General features: G+C 38.2%; 1 protein-coding gene across 2 annotated transcripts in view; it reads left to right on the forward strand.

The window, feature by feature from the left end:
- LOC128230763 (transformation/transcription domain-associated protein-like) overlaps positions 1 to 23,616 on the forward strand; it is a 69,482-nt gene that overhangs the window by 35,153 nt on the left and 10,713 nt on the right. Inside the window, exons 50-78 of one of the 2 annotated variants that reach the window (XM_052943207.1) lie at positions 279 to 482; positions 745 to 954; positions 1,428 to 1,660; positions 2,073 to 2,242; positions 3,048 to 3,226; positions 3,567 to 3,709; positions 4,102 to 4,204; positions 4,680 to 4,790; positions 5,319 to 5,501; positions 5,911 to 6,057; positions 6,711 to 6,830; positions 7,326 to 7,469; positions 7,867 to 8,001; positions 9,714 to 9,872; positions 10,582 to 10,673; positions 10,880 to 11,015; positions 11,920 to 12,024; positions 13,304 to 13,399; positions 13,811 to 13,929; positions 14,303 to 14,420; positions 16,615 to 16,727; positions 17,185 to 17,296; positions 17,644 to 17,855; positions 18,341 to 18,529; positions 18,726 to 18,874; positions 19,551 to 19,694; positions 20,173 to 20,553; positions 20,857 to 21,064; positions 22,758 to 22,847. In XM_052943207.1, the coding sequence (XP_052799167.1) occupies positions 279 to 482; positions 745 to 954; positions 1,428 to 1,660; positions 2,073 to 2,242; positions 3,048 to 3,226; positions 3,567 to 3,709; positions 4,102 to 4,204; positions 4,680 to 4,790; positions 5,319 to 5,501; positions 5,911 to 6,057; positions 6,711 to 6,830; positions 7,326 to 7,469; positions 7,867 to 8,001; positions 9,714 to 9,872; positions 10,582 to 10,673; positions 10,880 to 11,015; positions 11,920 to 12,024; positions 13,304 to 13,399; positions 13,811 to 13,929; positions 14,303 to 14,420; positions 16,615 to 16,727; positions 17,185 to 17,296; positions 17,644 to 17,855; positions 18,341 to 18,529; positions 18,726 to 18,874; positions 19,551 to 19,694; positions 20,173 to 20,553; positions 20,857 to 21,064; positions 22,758 to 22,847 (4,505 nt within the window). The remainder of the gene's footprint in view (positions 1 to 278; positions 483 to 744; positions 955 to 1,427; positions 1,661 to 2,072; positions 2,243 to 3,047; positions 3,227 to 3,566; positions 3,710 to 4,101; positions 4,205 to 4,679; positions 4,791 to 5,318; positions 5,502 to 5,910; positions 6,058 to 6,710; positions 6,831 to 7,325; positions 7,470 to 7,866; positions 8,002 to 9,713; positions 9,873 to 10,581; positions 10,674 to 10,879; positions 11,016 to 11,919; positions 12,025 to 13,303; positions 13,400 to 13,810; positions 13,930 to 14,302; positions 14,421 to 16,614; positions 16,728 to 17,184; positions 17,297 to 17,643; positions 17,856 to 18,340; positions 18,530 to 18,725; positions 18,875 to 19,550; positions 19,695 to 20,172; positions 20,554 to 20,856; positions 21,065 to 22,757; positions 22,848 to 23,616) is intronic. The other variant, XM_052943214.1, reaches the window with a different exon arrangement.

The raw sequence follows: 23,616 nt of genomic DNA on the forward strand, positions 1-23,616 counted from the left end.
TATTTCATTTATGAGGTAAAACCATACAATTGTTTTAATCGGAGTTCAGGAATGATCAAATTACATTACTCATCGTCACCTTAGTGCAATAACTCAATAACTGCATATAAATATAGAAGCAGATATTGAGTTCTTGCACTAAGGTGACGTCATGTTAATGTGATGCTAGTTATGTCCCATTTAAAGCTCTCTTTTTTAAATTTACTAAATACTGTTCTTGATTTCTGATATTTGGTTTTATTTGCAAAATTGAATGACTATATACATGTGTTACCCAGTCTACGAGTGAAGTCCTCCCAGCTGGACCAGTAAAGAGAGCAGGCTCCGTGGAGCCCCAGCAAGATGCAAAGAAGGCCCGCTACTCTTCAGGCTCTGCAGTGGGAAGCCCAGATCCTCAGATCAAGCCCGCAGAGGGAACTAAGCCCATTGAGAAACAGTACTGTGATGCTGTGGTGAACTTCTTGCTAAGGATTGCTTGCCAGGTATGTTGGTGGTTTTGAAGTTCTTTTTTAGAGGATCAAGCAAAGAAAAGGGTATTGTTTTGAAGGAATGTAGTTATAACTCAGAATAATCTTAAATAGCTCTTAAATTTCTCAAGTTCAATGAGGTAGCAGATTTAGGCTTATCCTGCTGCTGCATCTCCCGACTCAAGACCGCTCTATGCCCTGAAGACTGGCCATGTTTGTTATAATTTGTCTGTGTTTATTTGTATGTTATAGAGGAATTAAATCTCTCTCTCATTAGGTCAGTGAAGTAGCAGGATCACCAGGCGAGGTCCTATCCCGTCGCTGCGTCTCCCTGCTCAAGACAGCTCTACGCCCCGATGTATGGCCAAACACAGAGCTGAAACTCACCTGGTTCGACAAGCTGCTGAATACCGTAGAGAGCCAGCAGCCCAATTTCAACAACATCTGTACAGCACTGGAGCTGCTGTGTTTTCTGCTCACTATCCTGGTAAGTAGTAGGTGTAATGTATGTTGTATATTAGGGGGAGGATAATCACTGATATGTTGCTGAAATCAATTTCAGCCTTCCTCAATAGTTACCTACTTTGTTTATCAAAAGTTTTTATTGAATACTTGAATACAAGTCCACAGGTATACTATTGTTTTGTCTGGGGTATTTTATGACCTCTCAAAAAAGACACAGTATTGGTTCTTGCCCAGGGATCAGACTTGACAGTGACTTTTTTCAGCTATAAGCTTTTTGCACAATCAAGCTAAAATAAATTAGTATAAACCAAGATAGTCTTGGTTCTACCACTTGTACAACTATTGACTTACTACCCTCTACTGATGAATGTGATAATACTAGTCCGAGGGGTGAATGCGAAAAGGTTCTAACTGACATAAAATAAAGAAGCAGATAGAACCCTTTCGCTTTCACCCCTCGAGTCATTCTTTTAATTATCTGATACTCTCTTACAGAAAAAGGATCAAATCCTCTCCAGTTTCAAGCCACTACAGCGCGGGATAGCGGCTTGTATGAACTGCCCTAACATGAAGGTGATCCGAGGCGTTCATAGTCTTCTTTCCCGTCTTATGAGCTTTTTCCCGACCGAGCCACTCAATTCAAATGTCGCATCAAAGTATGAGGAGTTGGAGTGTCTGTACGCATGTGTCAGCAAGGTTGTCTATGAGGGACTGACCAACTATGACAAGTGAGTGGTCATTTCTTCAGCACACATGTATATCTTAAAAAAGTCTCGTAAACCTCGTAGGTTAAAAAAGCTAGTTGAATCTTAATCATTGTTGAACACAGTAAACCATTAAGCAGATCATTGAATAAAGACTTTACGCTTGTGTGCAAGGCATCCCAGCACTTGGGCAACTTGTCAATATTAATACATGTTGAATGTAAATTAAACACTAAGTTTGTGAGACCTTTTCAGAACACTAGATTCTATGAACAATTTGTGGATGGGTGTTTTGTGAAAGATCATCCAATGGAAATCTGTTACAAAAACCTCAAGTTGATGAAGAATAGCTTTAACTGAACTATGATCCTAAAAACTGTCTGTAAATTTTAAGACACTTAAGAGTATTTTCAAAATCCAAATATCCAAACTTCAGGGCCACAAATGGGTCGACCAATCAGCTGTTTAGCACACTCATGATACTGAAGGCAGCATGTATTCACAACCAGTGCTACATAGATCGACTGATCACAACATTCATGAAAGTTCTCACAAAGATGGCAAGAGAACACCTTCAGCCATCTTCAACCACGGAGGCTAGCCCGGGTAAATTTGGAACTATAGAGATCTCATTGGTCAGTTCTTAAATAGGATATATTATATGGTATTTTAAAAAATTTGGTACAAAATATAAATGCACAAGGTTTTCATTTTTTAATGTTAAAAAATAGTTTTCCAAGGGGATGTTTATTTTGTGTATTTAGTAAATTTTATATAAAAAAACCTGTTCCTATTTGCCTTTAAATATGTATGCAGATCATATTCTAAAATTGACACTTCTTATGCACTTCCTCATATGAACATTTTTAATTACCTTCATATTCCGATAAACGCAACATATTCTGGGTACTTCTAATATAAAAAAAAACAATGTTGAAGCAGCTGATTTTTAATAATGATCAAATGTCTTGGATGTGTTATTCTTCAACGGTTTAGTAGGCTTCACTTAATAGAATTGGTAAATAATCAGTGTAAAAAATATAAATGTGAACAATTTCAGAATTGCAGTGCATATGTTTATAAAAACATTTGGTAATTGCATGGATAATGGTGAAGTCCTGACTACACTGCCCACATAATTTCTTACACTGATCGACTGCAGTACCTACAATTGATCCTTATTTCCACATTACTGTAGTGTTAAGTGCACTTGGTTCACACCAAGGCATCTTGGATGCAATTCCAGACCTGAGCTGTTGTGAGTTTTACTTGTGATCACCAAGCAGGTGGGTTTTTCCCAATTACTCTGGTTTCCCCCACAACGCAAGACTACACTCTCTCTAATCATAACTAAAAATATAAATCACCTCACAATAGTTGTAATATAAATAAAGTTTAAATTAATTCCCAGTTGCAAGTGAGCTACTGATTATCAGCCTGGACCTTGTGAAGAATCGCGTGGTTGTCATGTCGATAGAGATGCGCAAGTCATTTATTGGGCAGATCCTTGTTGGCCTGATTGAGAAAACTCCGGACAGTAAAGTTATGAAGGCCATCACCAAGATGGTGGAAGACTGGGTCAAAACCAAGGTAACCATTTGTTTGAGAAGTTTTAAAACATGAAGGTATTTGTCAGGTTTTAACTAGTCAATAATACAATGGAAACCATAGCAAAAAGCTCAGTATTCAATAATTCAAATATAAACCCTGAAATTTGAATTTTGTGGAAAATGTAAATAAACATTAAAAAGTGTCATTAACACATTTAAAAGTTTATAGGTTTTTACACATTTGAAAATGGATAGGTTTTAAGCTTGAAAGTCTTCCTATTTATGTTTAAGGTAAATATGTGAAAAAGCTCCATTCGGACAAAAATGAAAAATAGTTGCCATCATCAGTCTGATTTTCCCTTTCTTTTATTTGCTTACAGGGAACAATAGCCCTAAACCAGTCGCCCACAATCCGAGAGAAGGCCATTCTACTGGTCAAGTTGATGGTTCACATTGAGAAGAGGTTTTCAGATGATGCGGAACTCAATGCTCAGTTTCTGGAACTTGTTATATACATTTACAGGTAAGTCTAGGTACTATGTGTAAATATAATACAAACCACAGGATGCCCAACTGCTGTTACAACAATTTTCGATCTTTACTAGTGAAATTGTACAAATTTCTTGATCAACAAATATATCCAGATCTATGTCATTATACAATGAGATATGAGACAGGAGACACATCATAGGCAGTTTACATTCTGCTTTATCTATTTCTCAAGAAAATTATCTTGAGTGCAAATGGACCCTGGGGGCTTTGGACTGCGATGTTTAATTATGTCTGTCATCACATACTTGTATACTGATTAGATTACTGGCATCAGAGTCATTTTCGGCAACATATGTTTTATTTGTTAAGTGTTATACAATGTCTTGTGTTTGTCTGTTGGAGTGATGATCAATTGTATTACAGGGATGAGGCTCTGAGTGGAACAGAATTGACTTCCAAACTTGAGCAAGCCTTCCTGGCAGGTCTCCGCTGTCAGCAGCCCCAGATACGACAGAAATTTGTTGAGGTGGGTTGAGATTTCAAGTTGAATCTGATTATTTTTTCAATTTTAACTGTTGTTAGCCCTCAGCCAATAGACTTCCTGTCTATCATCCAGCGTTGTAGCAGACAAAGGCAGCATTTTTTTTTTCTAACTGATGTATTTCTGGACTAAAATCAAAGTTAATATTTTGAGAAATGAAGACTTACATACTCAAGAACATTTATGACAAATTATTAGATAAATTTGTTCAGAAGTTTTATTGTAAATTCTGTTACACTTCTGATAATGCAAGTTTTAAGTACACAGAAAGAGTAGCCATGTCTCTGCTACACTTTTATTGTGCCTCTTCCATGACCTTTAAATTCAGAAATATATGAAGCGAGTAAAGACGTGGTTTTTACCTGCCATCCAGTACCCAGGACTTAAATTTGATACTTTTCAAGCTTTGGCCTCTCTTAATTGACACCAGTACTGTAACTCTCCATATGTTTACTTTCAGGTGTTCAACAGCAGTATCCCTCGGCGTGTGTTTGATCGCCTCCTGTATATCACTTGTTCTCAGAATTGGGAAGCCATGGGGAGCCACTTCTGGATCAAGCAGTGTATTGAGGTATGGAAAAACTGTTACTGCCTAGATTTGGTTTTAAATATACCCCTATTAATGGCAAGGATCACATTCATTTGTCATTACACACTTACTGAATGGCCTGTTGGTTATTGTTTTGAATTACGTTAATTAAGCAAGTGCTTCGCTTATGCTCTTTTTGGGGATTTCATTAGTAGATATTTTCAAAAGTTCAATAATTTGTCATGTAAATTTACTTATTTAGTTCATATATCATTATTGTGTTAGGGATGCTAAGTCTTTCAAAAATGGTTGAAATCTGAAATTTGCCTTATAAAGCATTTTAAAGTAGTGGAAATTATTAACCTAAAGTTTTTTTCGTAAAACTATGGAATAATGTAGAAAAAGTAACTCTTCTACACACAGTTACTGATGTCCGTGGCAGTGAATTCACACACAATCCACAGTGCCTCAACCATGAACCTGCTACCCTTGGCCAGTAGTACCGTCAGTCTGGCCTACTCCAGTAAAAAGCTTTTGCGTTAATGTATAACATATATTCTTCTTCCACAGTTACTGGTGTCAGTGGCAGTAAATGGACACACAATCCAGAGTGCCTCCACCATGAACCTGCTACCCTCGGCCAGTAGTATCGTTAGTCTGGCAGACTCCAGCGACCGCGCACAGTTTGCCAACATCATGAAGATGAAGGAGGAACCAATGGACGTGGAGGCACTGGACTCTAACAAGGAAGATGTAAGTGCATTTTCATTTACTAGACAAAGTCTTGGTATTTCTTTGTAAAGTTTGCTGTCCCATTATGTGCCATGTATCCAGTGGAAAAATCTATTGGCTTGTTCACATACAAAAAATGAAATTTTCGGCAGTTGAGATGTTCTATTGGGAGTTATCTTATATGACTGAATTGAAAGTACTGTTGTCAAAATGAGTTTATTCTGAGACAAAAAAAGTAAAGAAAGGCCCAACTGAGAATGCAGCTTTAATGGGGAATGGCCTCAAAAAATGATACAAGTTCCAGGCTAGCAGAAAAATGAGTATGTATGAAGGCATTCAAAGGTGTAATCATTTTGACAAGCCTCGATACAAATACAGCTGTAAAGTAGGATAGGCTGATAAAAGTTATGTTTATATTTTGAATTCCCAGGAGGAGATCGACATTGAGCTAGGTGTTGCCGGAGATGAGGCCGGGCAGAAAGAGTCGCCAAAGAAAGAGGTGACAGACCCCAAGCAGAACCTCACCACATTGTTACAGAGGCAAGCCAAGTTCCTGGAGACCTGTAGGGAGGTCAAGGTATGTTATTAGGGATGGGGGGGGCAGTAAGAGTCGCCCAAGAAAGAGGTGACAGACCCCAAGCAGAACCTCACCACATTGTTACAGAGGCAGGCCAAGTTCCTGGAGACCTGTAGGAAGGTCAAGGTATGTTATTAGGGGTGGGGGGCGGCGCTGAATGAGTCGCCCAAGAAAGTTTTGCAAACCCCATCTTGACACAATCACATCATCTGTGTTACTTAAAGATAAATTTTGTTAAAAAAAAGGAGAAATGACTCCCAGCTCCATTAGTAAGTAATCCAACATACCTAAATAGTGTCAAATAATGAAGTCAAGATGGTTTGACACATCTGCATTTAAAAAAATGAAAAATCAGCCTTCTTGAAAGACACCCCTTGTCTTAATTGGAGGCTTTATGGACTGCACACAATAACAGATGGGTTTTTGACATCCCAGTGAGTCTAGTGCTCTCTCCGCATTATGCATGCACCAGCAGTTGAAGGAGGGAAGTCAGTAATGAATGAAAGTCTCATGTATACTTGTTTCCCCAATTTTTCAGATCTTCCAAGACCTGAATGCATAAAGCCAGCTATGTCACAGACAGACCTTAGACACATTTCCTAGCTGGCCTTATTTTACCATATATATATAGATGTGTTTCCCCAATTTTTCAGACATTCCAATACCTGGGTGCATTAAGCCAGCTATGTCACAGCTCAACAGACCTGAGCCACATTTCCTGGCTTGCTTTGTTTCCCCGTATCTGGAAGGTTCTCTCAGACAGACAGCAACAGGTATGGGTAGTTTCTAGTACATTTTAATGACAAATGGAACTGATATGAAAGTGGATATGGCTGTCCTGTACTAAGGCGCTGAATTGCAAATGAATGTAGCTTCTTCAGCGCAGTGTATTACCAGTCTCTGTATTCAATTAAAAAATGTTTAAAATCTTGATTACAGCTATTCAAATTAAAAATAAAGCACTTGCAGATTGAACTGTTCCCGCTTTAGAACTTTATTTGACATAATAAACAGGAATCATCCATATTGAATTTTACTTTCCTTGGGTGGGATGTACTGAAAATGGAATAGCCCTAAAGCATAATCTGAAATCATGTACTTTTTATATTATTATTACCGGTAATATAATGCCTCTCACAGTTCAGTTTTGCAAATATGTTTTTGGTATTGTGTTGGCAGAGTTAATGGAGGATGTGTTTATACATTTACTGGTAAAAAAATATGACTCCTAATACTATATATTACCTGGATATTGTCCCATATTTCAGATGTTGAGTGCGGAGCTGGTTCCGTTCATGTGTAGTGGAAGTCATGTTGTTCAGAAAGACTGCCACCCCAGTGCTGTACACACATTTGTGGAGAGTCTAGCTGTCTGTGTACCCCAAGTGCCCATCAGGCCAAGTATACTCAAGGTTAGTTTACACTCTCACCCCAGTGTCGTACTTTCACATGTGGAGAGCCTGGCCATGTGTGTGACCCAGCTCCTAAAAAAAGCAAAGTTTACTCAAGGTTTGTTTACACTGCCTCCCCAGTTCTGTACACACATTTGTGGAGAGTCTGGCTGCCTGTGTGCCCCCAGTGCCCATCAGACCAAGTACATTCAAGTTATGCAAAGTTTAACATATTTATATATCTCCAAATGCAAGATTTAGCCTTAAACATAGCCATCCTCTATGTTCTCTTTACAATACCTAGGCTGCACACACAACTTCTGGTACCACTTCTGCCCTGAGCTGTAACAGATCAGTTTGGTCCCCAGCAAAAGATTTTGCCTTAAGTCAAAATTTTCATCCTCTTCTCTATTTACAGTACCTAGGCCGTACCCACAACCTCTGGTACCGCTCCTGTCTTCTACTGGAACAGATTGACAGTGGGGCAGCTCCATTACCCAAGAGCCGTTCAGTCAGCGAGTACGAATTTGAGCCCACTACCAATCCAGTACAGGTAAAGGAAATCTACGGGAATTCGTTTCATGGATTCTGGTAGTTTTGATTTGACTTTGTAATATGATTGTTAATTGTAATTTGACCAACAGATTACAAGACAAATGTGTAATATTCGAGTCAATACATGGTGAAATTAACAGATATTTTCAAAATGTGTTTATTTGTGCTATTAAAAGAACATTTTTATGCCCCCTTTTGAAAAAAGTGGGGTATATTGTTTTGCACATGTCGGTCGGTCGGTCGGTCGGTCTGTCTGTCTGTCGGTCGGTCGGTCGGTCGGAATACCAAATGGTTTCCGATCAATAACTTGAGAACGCTTTGACCGAGGGACCTCATACTTGGTATGTGTATTGGTCATCACCAGCAGATGAACCCTATTGATTTTGAGGTCAGTGGGTCAAAGGTCAAGGTCAGTGTGACCTTTACATGAAAAACGGTTTCCGATCAATAACTTGAGAACGCTTTGACCCAGGAACCTCATACTTGGTAGGTGTATTGGTCATGACCAGCAGATGAACCCTATTGATTTTGAGGTCAGTGGGTCAAAGGTCAAGGTCAGTGTGACCTTAACATGAAAAACGGTTTCCGATCAATAACTTGAGAACGCTTTGACCCAGGGACCTCATACTAGGTAGGCTTATTGGTCATGACCAGCAGATGAACCCTATTGATTTTGAGGTCAGTGGGTCAAAGGTCAAGGTCAGTGTGACCTTTACATGAAAAACGGTTTCCGATCAATAACTTGAGAACGCTTTGACCCAGGAACCTCATACTTGGTAGGTGTATTGGTCATGACCAGCAGATGAACCCTATTGATTTTGAGGTCAAAGGTCAAGGTCAGTGTGACCTTAACATGAAAAACGGTTTCCGATCAATAACTTGAGAACGCTTTGACCCAGGGACCTCATACTAGGTAGGCTTATTGGTCATGACCAGCAGATGAACCCTATTGATTTTGAGGTCAGTGGGTCAAAGGTCAAGGTCAGTGTGACTGTAAGCTGAAAAAAGGTTTTCTGATTGTCCATATTTTATTTTCTTATATAGTAGACAGTAGAAATTTATATGTCACTAAATGCATGAGTTGAAGTATCAGTTTTCAGTGAACATCTAGTTTAATTATGCCCCCCTTCGAAGCAGAGGGGTTATATAATTGCTTTGCACATGTCGGTCGGTCTGTTGGAAGACCAAAGCTTGTCCGAGTGATAACTCAACAATTCCCGGACCTATGGTCATCAAACTTGACATGAAGATTAGGTATGACCAGTAGATGACCTGCCTCATATGCATCCAATGACAAATCAGCTGTCATTTCAGTCCATGCATATTTCATTCAATTGTCCAAATATTTCTGGCAACTTGTTAGTATAATTTTTATATCATAGCGGTTAACTGTTTACCATGCACCTTGGAACATTTAAATGTTGTAAGTTAATGAATAGGATGAATATACTCCAAGTTAGTGTTGTACGGTTAGCGCTGTGGTTAGCGCACTCGCTTCTCACCTAGGAGACCCAGGTTTGATTCCCGGCCTGGGCACATGTGAGTTTGGTTAGTGGTCACCAAGCTGGACATGTGGGATTCCTCCGGGTACTCCGATTTCCCCAATAACACAAGACCACACAGAAAATCAAGCCAAGTAGATTGATTAATGAAGTATTGAAATTACTTGCATACAGTTATTTCAATGTACATGTATGTTCATCCCTCTAGGAGACCTTGGATGCCCTTTGTGACCTCTACTCACTGCTCAAAGAGGATGACATGTGGGCAGGACTGTGGCAGAAACGGGCCAAGTTCTCGGAGACCAACACCGCCATCGCATACGAACAACATGGCTTCTTTGAACAGGCACAGGGCTCATATGAGGCAGTAAGTGTTGGCTAAATTAAAAAAAAATTATCCAATGTGATTGCAATGTTTTTGCAGGGTTATGGTCCAAATAGGCTTTATTAGGCATACAAATACTGCCACTTGTTACAAACAGCAAAGCATCATTGATCAAGCACAAGAGCATGAGAGCTTTTCCATTTAAACAAAGAACACACCCCAGGAAAGCAAATGCAACCCACCTTAAGAGATATTTGTTTTCAATTATGTAACCACACATGTCCCCTATAGAATCTTTATTTTGCCTAACTGTTGATGTTTATGTTGGTGTACAGAAAGTAAGATATTTGTGTTGGTGTACAGAAAGTAAGATATTTGTGTTGGTGTACAGAAAGTAAGATATTTGTGTTGGTGTACAGAAAGTAAGATATTGTGTTGGTGTACAGAAAGTAAGATATTTATGTTGGTGTACAGAAAGTAAGATATTTGTGTTGGTGTACAGAAAGTAAGATATTTGCGTTGGTGTACAGAAAGTAAGATATTTATGTTGGTGTACAGAAAGTAAGATATTTGTGTTGAATGTATACTACTTTAAAGTATTAATAAATTTTGACAAAAAAATAATAATAAAAAAATCCCATTGGCCAAAGGAAGCACAGACCACAGCACCACAAATGCCAACTCTGCCCTGATGGCAGAGTACAGTCTTTGAATTATAGATGTTTTAAATGATGAAGTTCTCTACACCCAGGCAATGGCTAGAGGAAGGGCGGACCACAACACTGGCCCTGCCAGCCCTCCAGTGCTTCCAGAATACAGACTTTGGGAAGACCACTGGATCAGGTACATGTATTTCCACTTCAACAATCTGCCTGGGGTACAGATTTACAACACACAAACTCTGAACGGTTTCAAAGAGGAGAACAATCTTATAATAAATGGGAAAAGTAACTGAGGGATTCTGTGTTGAGGAAGCTTTTAAGACTAATCTACTTAATTATTATGGATATTTGCAAATCAAAACTAAAGATATTGTTGTCTACAATTAGGTGTTCAAAGGAGTTGAATCAGTGGGACCATCTTCTAGAATACGCCAATTCCAAGGGCAACACAAACCCCCATCTTGTACTGGAGAGCGCATGGAGGGTCCCTAACTGGGCTCTAATGAAGGATGCCCTATCGCAGGTAGGTTATGGGGTTATACATTTCAGAAGTGGTATGGTTGTAGTCATAATCGATCCAAGTAATGTGACACCCCTGCATTTCCCATTTGAAGATTGGTTTCTGATTGCTGAATTGTTCCTTTTTCTTTAATTGCAACTTGAGTTGTACTGTAGTTTAATAAACTTCAATTGAAGGATACAAGTTTTATGGTATTAAGTGAAACATAATAGCACTTATGTTTGCATAAAGATGATTCAAATTATTTTCTACGAAAAAGTTCTTAGCTACAAGACTCTAAGTCATTCGGATCGAATGTCATCGTTATCTACAAGATTTATTCTGGTCGGTCAAATGAGATAGATTTAGATCTACTGACGAAATCTCACGATTGTTCTTTCTCTTTGGCGAAATTGTAGAGGCTGCTACATTTCAAAACAATATGTTTTGTTTATTGTATTTTGCAAAATATAAGTGATATAAATATAATTAAAATGTAAATTGAAAACTTGTGACATGAGTTAAAATTGGATTAAGTATGTGCTCTGTATTTAAGGTGCATGCTTAACAAAACAATCTATTGATATATATTTAAAGTCCATGTGGTTATGTCTGTCATGAGCCGGTATTCATAAAGCATCTTAAGTCATCACTTTTCTTATTTATGTATCTCACTTTTATGGTCATATGATAGACTTTTATGTGTAAAGCACTTTCTTTTATTTTGACTGAAAATTTTAGTAATTGACTTACATGTAAGTTCGTTAATGACTAACAGTGTTTTATGAATATTGGCCCAAGGATTCATCACTATACATATTATAATTGGCTGAATGTTCACAAATATTCAAATCAGGGTCAATTTTCTGATTATGCAGAAAACAATACTCTTGCTTTAAAACAAATACCTGATCACATTGTTCCCCAGGTTGAGCTAAGCTGCCCAAAAGAGATGGCTTGGAAGGTGAATCTGTATCGTGGTTACATCGCTATCTGTCACCCTGACGACCACCACCTCAATATGGTAACTATGGTAACGTATTCTTACAGTTCTAGGCATGAGCTTCCACAATGTACACAGATATGGTGTCGTGGTACGTATTGCATGTGTATTGTTATATATATATATTGTTTTTGTAAATGTGAGGATTGCTAGTGAAGTAGTATAAATTTGATCAAAGAAGTAATCTTTCACACATTTTTATGTGGCTATAGTTGAATAAAGTTGCACTCTCACAGACTGACAGTTTTGAGCACTTTTTTCTGGTCTTGGAATGAGCAAAATTCTGTGTAAATGTCTGTAAACCAGTGTTGTAAGACTGCTGATAAAAGATCAGTTCGCGGTTTGTAATATATATGTTTGGAAATTTATATTTTATGGCTATTAGGGTTACTAACGCACTGATGTCAAAATCAGCTGATTCTGAGACAAAAAAATGAAAATGTGGTTAAATCGGATAATCTATGAGAGCGCAGCTTTAAGGATCCATTATAGATTATGTGAAAGGGCTTTGATCCAGCACACTGTTGAATAAAACTTTTACAATAAGGATTGGTTTACAAGATTTTCATGTTCTTCATGACACTGTATTCTGCCAAAACTTCAAATAGGTAGGATAAAAACGTGACCATTTTACTATCATGAAGATTTAATGATATGATATGAAGTAGTGTGTTTAATTGGTGGTGTTGTATAGTTTAGTGTAATATTTTGGAAAATGTTTGGTTTATACTTTTATTTTTGTTGTGAATTGTGTTGTAAGAGAGTCTTTCAATACATTATGGTCTCTTTTCTGTTGGAATCTGGTGGCCATTACATCTGAAATCCTAGGAGCGATTTCATTTCTAGGGAATAAAATTCTCCTGTATTATGTTTTTACATGGAACTCGTTAACATGAACGTGACTAACAGGTGATATATGAAGTGTATTGCTTTTGTATACCATTGTGCACTCGTTGTAATGGATGATTTTTGCTTTTCCATATGTTATTTATCTGCCAATAAGCAGCACAAGATCAAAGGGTACTGGTGTTATAAAACAAGGTGTTTTAGTAAATTATGCTATTTTGGTGTTTAAATTGAGTTTAACTTTTGTTTTAAAAAATCTTTGAAGTTATTTCACAAATGTTTCTGTACATACAGCTAAGAAGGTTAACAAATAACAAAGATAAAACTAATCTGCAATTCAATATTTATTAATGAATGTACACAATTACCTTCTTGCAAACCTTTTTTAGTGTAAAATAAAAAAAACCTGAGGCTGAAATAAATACCCTGCAGCATGACATATTTTCTGTGTGTATATTTGTAGATTGAGCGTTTGGTTGAGTTGTCGAGTAACCTCGCGATCAAGGAATGGCGACGTCTGCCTCACATTGTCACCCATATACATGTGCCCCTGCTGCAGGTTAGATATAACTAATTATTTGATTTCATAGTTGAGTATAACCTTGCTATCAAGGAGTATTGGTGTCTTTCTCATATTGTCCACCATATACATTTGCCACTGCTGCAGGTTAAATACAACTAATTATTTGAATTCATAGTTGAGTGTAACCTTGTTATCAAGGAGTATTGGTGTCTTCCTCATATTGTCCACCATATATATTGCCCCTCCCACAGATTAAATATAGCTTATTTAATATGTTTGAAGTTGAGTGTAAATATTTGGTTCAGTGCTAATAAAAAAAGCTTCAAACTTCATAGTAACACTTCTAGATAAATATGTTGAACTTTCAAATTCTTTTTCTTAACTCCAATACAAAACTAATCAAAACAATGATGTTTCATAAATTACATGGATTTCTGTACTCAAAAGGCTGCTCAACAAATAATGGAGCTTCAAGAAGCTGCCCAGATCAACCAGGGTCTCCAGCCGGCCAACATCACCCGCTCCACCAGTCTACATGACATGAAGGCCATCGTCAAAACCTGGAGGTGAGTATTTGCTGGGGTTTCGACAATTGATACTCAATCTTAATCTTTATATAGACCTTTGCTGTATCAACTTAGCAACTTGCCAATTGACCTCCATTTTCCACCGTAAAGCAAAGACCTTTAGTTCAAATTCGCCCTGCCCTGTTCATGGGGGAGGCTCAACCCCAAACCCCCTAACCCTTGCGCCGGCTCTCGAGCTGCCGATCACCAATTGTTTCACTTAATTTTAACTTTGTCTATTGTTAATCCATGAAATAGCCTGCCAATGATATCTGATGACTACCCCCTCTGGATTGACATTTTCTATGTGGAGTGGACTACACTAACAGTTTATTGTCAATTTTGGTATAATTCTTTATTAATTGATTCACAGGAATCGCCTGCCGATGATATCAGACGACCTCTCCCACTGGAGTGACATTTTCACCTGGCGTCAACACCACTACCAGTTCATCGTGAACCACTATGACACACATGCTGCACAAGATCAGGTAAAACCTCTTCCCAATCAAATCAGTTTACATGACAATAATTGCAGTTTATTATGCCCCCCTTCGAAGAAGAGGGGTATATTGCTTTGCACAGGCATGTCGGTCGGTCCGTCGGTAGACCAAAGCTTGTCCGAGTGATAACTCAACAATTCCTTGACGTATGGTCATCAAACTTCACATGAAGGTTGGGCCTGATCAGTAGATGACCCCTATTGATTTTGGGGGTCATCGGGTCAAAGGTCAAGGTCACAGTGACCTTTAATGGTAAAATAATTTTAAAGCTTGTCCGAGTGATAACTCAACAATGCCTGCACCCATGGCCCTCAAACTTGACATGGAGGTTGGGCCTGACCAGTAGATGACCCCTATTGTTTTGGGGGGTCATCAGGCCAAAGGTCAAGGTCACAGTGACCTGGAATGGTAGAAGGTCGTCCGAGTGATAACTTGACAATGCCTGCACCCATGGCCCTCAAACTTGACTTGGAGGTTGGGCCTGACCAGTAGCTGACCCCTATTGTTTTTGGGGCTCATCGGGTCAAGTTCACAGTGACCTGGAATGGTAAAAGGTTGTCCGAGTGATAACTCAACAATGCCTGCACCCATGGCCCTCATAATTGAATTGGAGGTTGGGCCTGACCAGTAGATGACCCCTATTGTTTTTGGGGGTCATCGGGCCAAAGGTCACCGTCACCTTTAATGGTAAAAGGTTGTCCGAGTGATAATTCGACAATGCCTGCACCCATGGCCCTCATAATTGAATTTGAGGTTGGGCCAGACCAGTAGAAGACCCCTATTGTTTTTGGGGGTCATCGGGCCAAAGGTCAAGGTCACAGTCACCTTGAATGGTTAAAGGTTTTCCTTGTGATAACTTGACAATGCCTGCACCCATGGCCCTCAAACTTGACTTGGAATTGGGCCTGACCAGTACATGACCCCTTTTGTTTTTGGGGGTCATCTGGCCAAAGGTCAAGGTCACAGTCACCTTGAATGGTAAAAGGTTGTCCGAGTGATAACTCGACAATGCCTGCACCCATGGCCCTCAAACTTGACTTGGAGAATTGGCCTGACCAGGAGATGACCCCTATGGTTTTTGGGGGTCATCTGGCCAAATGTCAAGGTCACAGTGACCTGGAATGGACAAAGGTTGTCCGAGTGATAACTCGACAATGCCTGCACCCATGGCCCTCAAACCCTATTGATTTTAGGGGTCAAAGGTCAAGGTCACAGTGACATTGAAAGCGACCTCGACAATTCCTGAACCTATGGTCATCAAACTTGACATGAAGGTTGGGCCTGCCCAGTAGATGACCCCTATCGTCTTTGGGGGTCATCAGGCCAAGGTCAATGTCACAGTAACCTTTAACGCAAAAAAGTTAACAAATCTTCTCCCACTGATATCTCAACAATGCCTGAACCTATGATCATTAAACTTGACATGGATGTTAAGCCTGATCAGTAGATCACCCTTATTGATTTTAGGATTTATAGAGCCAAAGGTCAAGGTCACAGTGATCTTGAATAGTAAAAGGTTGTCCGAGTGATAACTCAACAATGCCTGAACCCATGGCCTTCAAACTTGACTTGGAGTTGCATCTGACTTGTAGATGACCCCTTATGATTTAAGGGGTCAAAGGTCAAGGTCACAGTGACCTTGAACGATAAAAACTTGTCTGTGTGATAATTTGACAATGCCTGCACCCATGGCCCTCGAACTTGACATTTAGGTTTCTGGTGACCTGCTGATGACTCTGGATTTTGAGTTCATAGAGTCAAAGGTCATGGTCATAACACACTCTATCCTCACACTTTAATGGTCATAATCTTAAAACTGCCTTAACGGCAACAAATCAGCTGTCATTTCGGTCCATGCATATTTCATTCAATTGTCCATATAATCCTGACAACATGGCCCTCAGGGGGGGCATAATGTTTGACAAACATCTCTTGTTTTTCCTGTGTTTCCCTGGGGATGGTATCACAGGGCCAGTCTAAATTTGCCTGTCAGGAATCAGCAACGGTCTTAATACCCTATATGCCCTTCTTCATCCCCAGGTGCATAAACGCAGGACTGTATTTAGTGTCTAAGAAATAGACAATGGTTCATTATATCACATGCATTCATAGCTAGTATGTCTTATTTTAATTTAAATGATAACTTGAAAAATGAATATTAATATTAGTTTCTTTTTTCCAGCAAAACAACCACTCCATGCTGGGTGTTCATGCTTCAGCCCAGGCCATCATTCACTTTGGCAAGATTGCCCGCAAACACAACCTGTCTGGTGTGTGTTTAGACTCCCTGAGCAGGTATGTTAGGGCATTGAGCATTTTCTAGCTTTCAAAATTGATTCTGTTACAGATCGTCTTCTGGAAGGCATGTTAAATGGAGGTCTTTTTTGTCATTGCTAGACATTGGTGTACATAAAAAGAACAAGGGTAGCTCTAACCAGAGTGACACTCCCAGTGCACTATGCCCCACAACCTAACAAGACTAATACTCTCTTGGGTTGACAGCCATGGATAGCCTGGTGGCATCGTAAAATAAATGTACGTCCCCCACAGAATATAGTTGATGATGTTGGTTCATTTATTTAGGTCATAATTGTGTCTTCATCTGGTTGGCAGGATTGCAGATAAAGACATGATTTGTCATCAAACACAGGTTGTAACTAAATATTCTGTATCAGTACTTAACAAAGATCAATGTTACCTTCAAATGGGTTGGTGCCATGTGTCTAATACTTCCTTCGGTTTATTTTTTCAGGATTCACACCATTCCAAGTGTTCCGATCGTAGACTGTTTCCAGAAGATCCGGCAGCAGGTGAAATGTTACCTACAGATGGCCGGAGCGATGGGAAAACCTGAACTGAACGAGGTTTGTTATTTTATTAATACAGAAAAGAAACAAGGTTGGTTTTTCAATGCAGATGTGAGGCGTAAATGTTGGTGTACATTGTATTACATTAATCTCTGTAGTCAAGCCCCAAAGATTAATTTAATATACAAGTAGGCCTTTTATAATGCATTATTAATTTAAGCCGTTACTTTCAAGACTAAAGGGTATTATGTTATAGCATTTGTTTCTCATGTGTTTGGTTTTAAAAGCAATAGTTTCTCCTATAACTGTAATGTTGTTTCACATTCAGAACAAAACATTCAAAGTTACAAAGGTTTAGTTTTTCTGCACAACTGTTTACCTTAAAATGTTTTTTTGGTCCATAGGGACTTGAAGTTATAGAGTCCACAAATCTGAAATACTTCACCAAGGAGATGACGGCAGAGTTCTATGCCTTGAAGGGCATGTTTCTGGCCCAGACAGGACGCTCCGACGACGCAAACAAGTCCTTCTCCGCAGCTGTTCAGATGCATGACACTCTGGTGAAGGCCTGGGCACTGTGGGGGGATTATTTGGAGTCTGTGTTTACTAAAGACAGGTGAGTTGTATGGAAGATTGAGGATCAAAAATAATTTGTGCTTATTTAGTGTCTGTTCATATACAGGATCTACTTGATAAGGCTTTGGCTCTGCATGTATGTATTTGGAGGGAGTATTTAGCCTTCTGGGGCCCGTTTCAATAAGGGATTTGAGTAATAACTTCAATTAACTTAAATCTATATAAAGGTCACAAATGGCAATACATTGATTTTTTTTATTTCCTTAATGTTTTGTACATTTTTAATACTGGCTAATGTTCAATTAACTCAAATAAGAAGCGCAACAATGAAACTAAGATAGTTTTGATTTATGGCTAAAATATACTAAGATCTTTATGGAAAGGCCCCCTGAAGGCATGTTGCCATCAAAATGATGTCAAATCCCGCAAATACCTGGCCAAGAACCTTAAGCTGTGACAAATGATATTCATACATTCCAAGAATAACTTTTGCTTGTCTTAAGAATTGTCCTTGTTTTTTTGCAGACAAATCAACATCGGTGTATCAGCCATCACCTGTTTCTTGCATGCGTGTCGCCATCAGAATGAAAGCAAATCTCGGAAGTACTTAGCCAAGGTCCTGTGGCTGTTGACATATGACGATGACAAGTCCACTCTAGCAGAGGCAGTAGATAAATACTGTGTGGGGGTGCCTCCAGTACAGTGGTTGCCATGGTAACTGAATACATTATTTGAATTTGTAAATATAAGTGAATATTTCTTGGTAGTTTTTATTTGAAAATCACAAATTTGTGTTATGAAATGTTTTAATCTGCTGAAAAGGGTTTAGATCTGTTGATAGCATTCTTCTACATATGTTCTATATTGTTCACAATTGAAAAGATGCTGAATTTGTTTCCATGTGTTTCAGGATTCCTCAACTGCTGACTTGCCTGGTTCGTAACGAGGGTCGCCTGATCATGAATCTATTGAGCCAAGTAGGACGGATGTACCCACAGGCCGTGTACTTCCCTATACGTACCTTGTATCTCACACTGAAGATTGAGCAGAGGGAAAGATGTAAGTACTGCTTTTTAAAAATAAACTTGTCAATCAGATAAACAAAGCACGATCACAATGCTATTTTGCACTGTCAGAGGAATCAATAAATTTATAACGCTGCTTCAAACAGTCATTCTCAGCACTTGAATGAGTTTCTTTTGTCACTACAAACTTTTGGCAAGTGTAATATTGAGCTTGTTTGTTTTGTTTGGTAATATGTTTTAAATTAGATGAAAGAAATTGTGAAGCCTTTTTTGATTTGAGAAATTTAAAGCACTTTTGAGTTCTTATTGATTTTGTCAATGTTTTCTGATTGCTTGTAAAATGATGCTGATGTTCTGAAATTGAAACATGTATTCCTGAACAGTATGTGTAGATGTATTAAAAAAAGTGCATGTTACTTAAAAAGAGCAATTTAATGTTGCTTTTTAGTTGAATACCATACCATCAGCCACTTGTATTACATTGGTTAATTCTATGGTTTGGTTAAAGTTAGCCGAAATGTTTATTGATTGGTCAATATTTATCCAAACATTTATACTAACAAATCAAATTATTTAAATTGGCAAACTAGCCTAAAGTTAACCTGTGTACAACTTATCCAAGTGTTATACAATTGGCTGGTTGTCTATAACCGTAGCTAGCTTTATGGTGTACATTCAAATACTCATGTTTTTTACATTACGTGTTTTAGACAAGACTGGTGAGGCTACAGCTACCCTGAGCAGGAGTAATTCCCAGGTTGCTACAACAACAGGATCCCTCAATCAGCTCATGTCTCCAACTACCCCGGGGGTAGCAATGCCAGCGACACCAGAACCAATACTTACTTCATCTGGTATGTTTTAGGATGCCATCGGTCTAATCTGAACTCCTGCTCATAATTTAACTATGGATAATGTTTATCGTAGTATTTTTGCTATTAGTTGATGGTTAAATTATTACAATCAGGCTCCTTTTGTGACACCATCTAAAAGATGTATATCATTTAAAGTAGTGTATTGATTACAGTTTATTATATGCTTTCCAGTGGTTTATAGAGATTTATCAGTGAAATAAAATTGATATGTCACTTTTTCGAACAGTGTAAATATCAATTTTATATTTTTGATTTTATTCAATGTTTTGAAATTTTAGCCCGATTTTGGTTCCAAATCAAACCTCAGGGCGCACAGGGCTGGGACACTTGTGAAATATACCTGTTGGTGCTCACTCGGTGAAATATATTACGGTCTTACACTGAAACAAACAATTATCCTCTATATATCTTCCTGAATGTGAATTGTATTGAATAATCAAATTCTATTTTATTTCAGATCTAACAGCTGCCACCACACCATCAACACCAACATCACTGACACCAACATTATCATCATCAGCTGCAACAGCTCCAACAACTCCCAGCAGCACCACAGCACCAGGCAGCAACAGCACCACTGGGGCCACTTCAGCAAGCCGTTCGGGAACGTCAAGCACCCAGGGTGACGCGGGTCCTATTCGAGCTCCTGCACCAATGTGGCGATGTAGCCGAATAATGCACATGCAGAGGGAGTTACATCCCACGATACTTTCCTCGTTGGAGGGAATCGTAGACCAGATGGTGTGGTTCCGGGAGAACTGGTATGAGGAGGTCCTCCGACAGCTAAGACAGGGCCTTGCCAAGTGTTACGCTGTGGCATTTGAGAATAGGGCCTCAGGTACGCAAATCACCAGAATATTTTAATTTAACTGGCGTAAAAACTGGTAAATGTTATGTTGAAGTGCAGAGATAAAGCTTTAGGGAGATCAGAAACTGAACACAATTTGGCTTAAAATTCTATTTAATAATTTTCTCCATAATCTTAAGTGGAAACACAAAAATGGCAAATTATAGAAACTTCTTTCTTTAAGTCTCTCTCTCTTTCTTCATCCCTGTTTAGTGGATTAAAATATCTTTGTTTTGAATTTTCCAAATGGCTTATTGTTGTGTATAATGAAGCAATGGAGCTCTTATCTTACAGTTGCTGATGCCACTATCACACCTCACACCCTGAACTTTGTCAAGAAGCTGGTTAGCACTTTTGGGGTGGGAATTGAGAACGTATCAAACGTCGTGACGACCTTCTCGAGCGCGGCTTCCGAGTCACTGGCTAGACGGGCCCAGGCGACGGCACAAGATCCTATCTTTCAGAAGATGAAGAGCCAGTTTACGACAGACTTTGATTTCTCGTAAGTTGCATTGGACATCTTTTGAATAGATTGGATATTAGGAATCTGTAAAAAGTGCATTTTAAAATAAAAGAAATTGCAGCATGTTTTTTACTTGCATACCATTTTACTAGTTTTCAAGTATTAAAACTGTTCAATTCTTGTTAAAACATAAGATTTTGGACAGGATTTTAACTAAAAAGGTATCTTGATAACAACTCTGATTTGTATAGACATTTACATAGGATGTCTTGATATCTACTCTGATTTGTATAGACATTTACATAGGATGTCTTGATATCAACTCTGATTTGTATAGACATTTACATAGGATGTATGATAATAACTCTGATTTGTATAGACATTTACATAGGATGTCTTGATATCAACTCTGATTTGTATAGACATTTACATAGGATGTATGATAACAACTCTGATTTGTATAGACATTTACATAGGATGTCTTGATATCTACTCTGATTTGTATAGACATTTACATAGGATGTCTTGATATCAACTCTGATTTGTATAGACATTTACATAGGATGTATGATAACAACTCTGATTTGTATAGACATTTACATAGGATGTCTTGATAACAACTCTGATTTGTATAGACATTTACATAGGATGTCTTGATAACAACTCTGATTTGTATAGACATTTACATAGGATGTCTTGATATCAACTCTGATTTGTATAGACATTTACATAGGATGTCTTGATATCTACTCTGATTTGTATAGACATTTACATAGGATGTCTTGATATCAACTCTGATTTGTATAGACATTTACATAGGATGTATGATAATAACTCTGATTTGTATAGACATTTACATAGGATGTCTTGATATCAACTCTGATTTGTATAGACATTTACATAGGATGTATGATAACAACTCTGATTTGTATAGACATTTACATAGGATGTCTTGATATCTACTCTGATTTGTATAGACATTTACATAGGATGTCTTGATATCAACTCTGATTTGTATAGACATTTACATAGGATGTATGATAACAACTCTGATTTGTATAGACATTTACATAGGATGTCTTGATAACAACTCTGATTTGTATAGACATTTACATAGGATGTCTTGATAACAACTCTGATTTGTATAGACATTTACATAGGATGTATGATAACAACTCTGATTTGTATAGACATTTACATAGGATGTATGATATCAACTCTGATTGGTATAGACATTTACATAGGATGTATGATAACAACTCTGATTTGTATAGACATTTACATAGGATGTATGATATCAACTCTGATTTGTATAGACATTTACATAGGATGTCTTGATATCTACTCTGATTTGTATAGACATTTACATAGGATGTCTTGATATCTACTCTGATTTGTATAGACATTTACATAGGATGTCTTGGTATCAACTCTGATTTGTATAGACATTTACATAGGATGTCATAGGATGTCTTGATATCAACTCTGATTTGTATAGACATTTACATAGGATGTCATAGGATGTCTTGATATCAACTCTGATTTGTATAGACATTTACATAGGATGTCATAGGATGTCTTGATATCAACTCTGATTTGTATAGACATTGATATCAATTTTTTATGTTACCTTGATTACAACTCTTTATTGTATAGACATTTGCATAAACATACATCTAACATGACTGTGCTTGTAATTTCAATGATTTAGATTTGGTGTTTTATTATTCAGTGTACCAGGCTCTATGAAGCTACACAACCTGATCAACAAACTGAAGAAGTGGATCAAAATACTGGAAGCCAAAACTAAACTGCTTCCAAAGTAAGTGTACCCATTGAGTATACACAGATTGTAGGTTGAAATATAGCTTTTAATGTAAAAGCAGAAAAATATTTTGTTTCGACGTCTTTAAAAGAAATGAGGAACTAAATCATTGTATTTATTTTTGCGTAGATTTAGAATAATCCAGTAGTGTACGTTGACAGGGCTGATTATATACGTCACTCCGGTTAGGGTTAAATGGTCGCACATAGCCACTACCTTATTTGAATATTAATATTAATAGGCATGCCAGTAGAGCCTTCTAGCCTGTGTTATATAGACATTAGACACCACCACTTTTTTATTCCTAGGCCACCACTTGCCAAATTTTTATGCCCCCGAAGGTGGGCATATTAAAATTCGCTCCGTCCGTGCGTCCTTCCGTCCGTCCGTGTGTCCGGCTCAATAACTCGTGTCCGGGCTGTAACTTTCCCTTGTATGGACAGATTTTAAAATAACTTGCCACATGTGTTCCACATACCAAGACAACATGTCGCGTGCAAGACCCGTGCCCCTACCTCAAAGATCAAGGTCACACTTAGTCTTTATTCACAATGGAGTGCTGCATTTAGGACAAAGAGTATAGGTTGTCGTGTCCGGGATGTAACTTTCCCTTGTATAGACAGATTTTAAAATAACTTGCCACATGTGTTCCACATACCAAAACAATGTGTCGCGTGAACAACCCGTGTCCCTACCTCTAAGGTCAAGGTCACACTTAGTGTTTATTCACAATGGAGTGCTGCATATAAGGACATAGAGTATAGGT

The sequence above is a fragment of the Mya arenaria genome, chromosome 1, assembly GCF_026914265.1.
Source record: "Mya arenaria isolate MELC-2E11 chromosome 1, ASM2691426v1".
NCBI classification, from domain to species: domain Eukaryota; kingdom Metazoa; phylum Mollusca; class Bivalvia; order Myida; family Myidae; genus Mya; species Mya arenaria.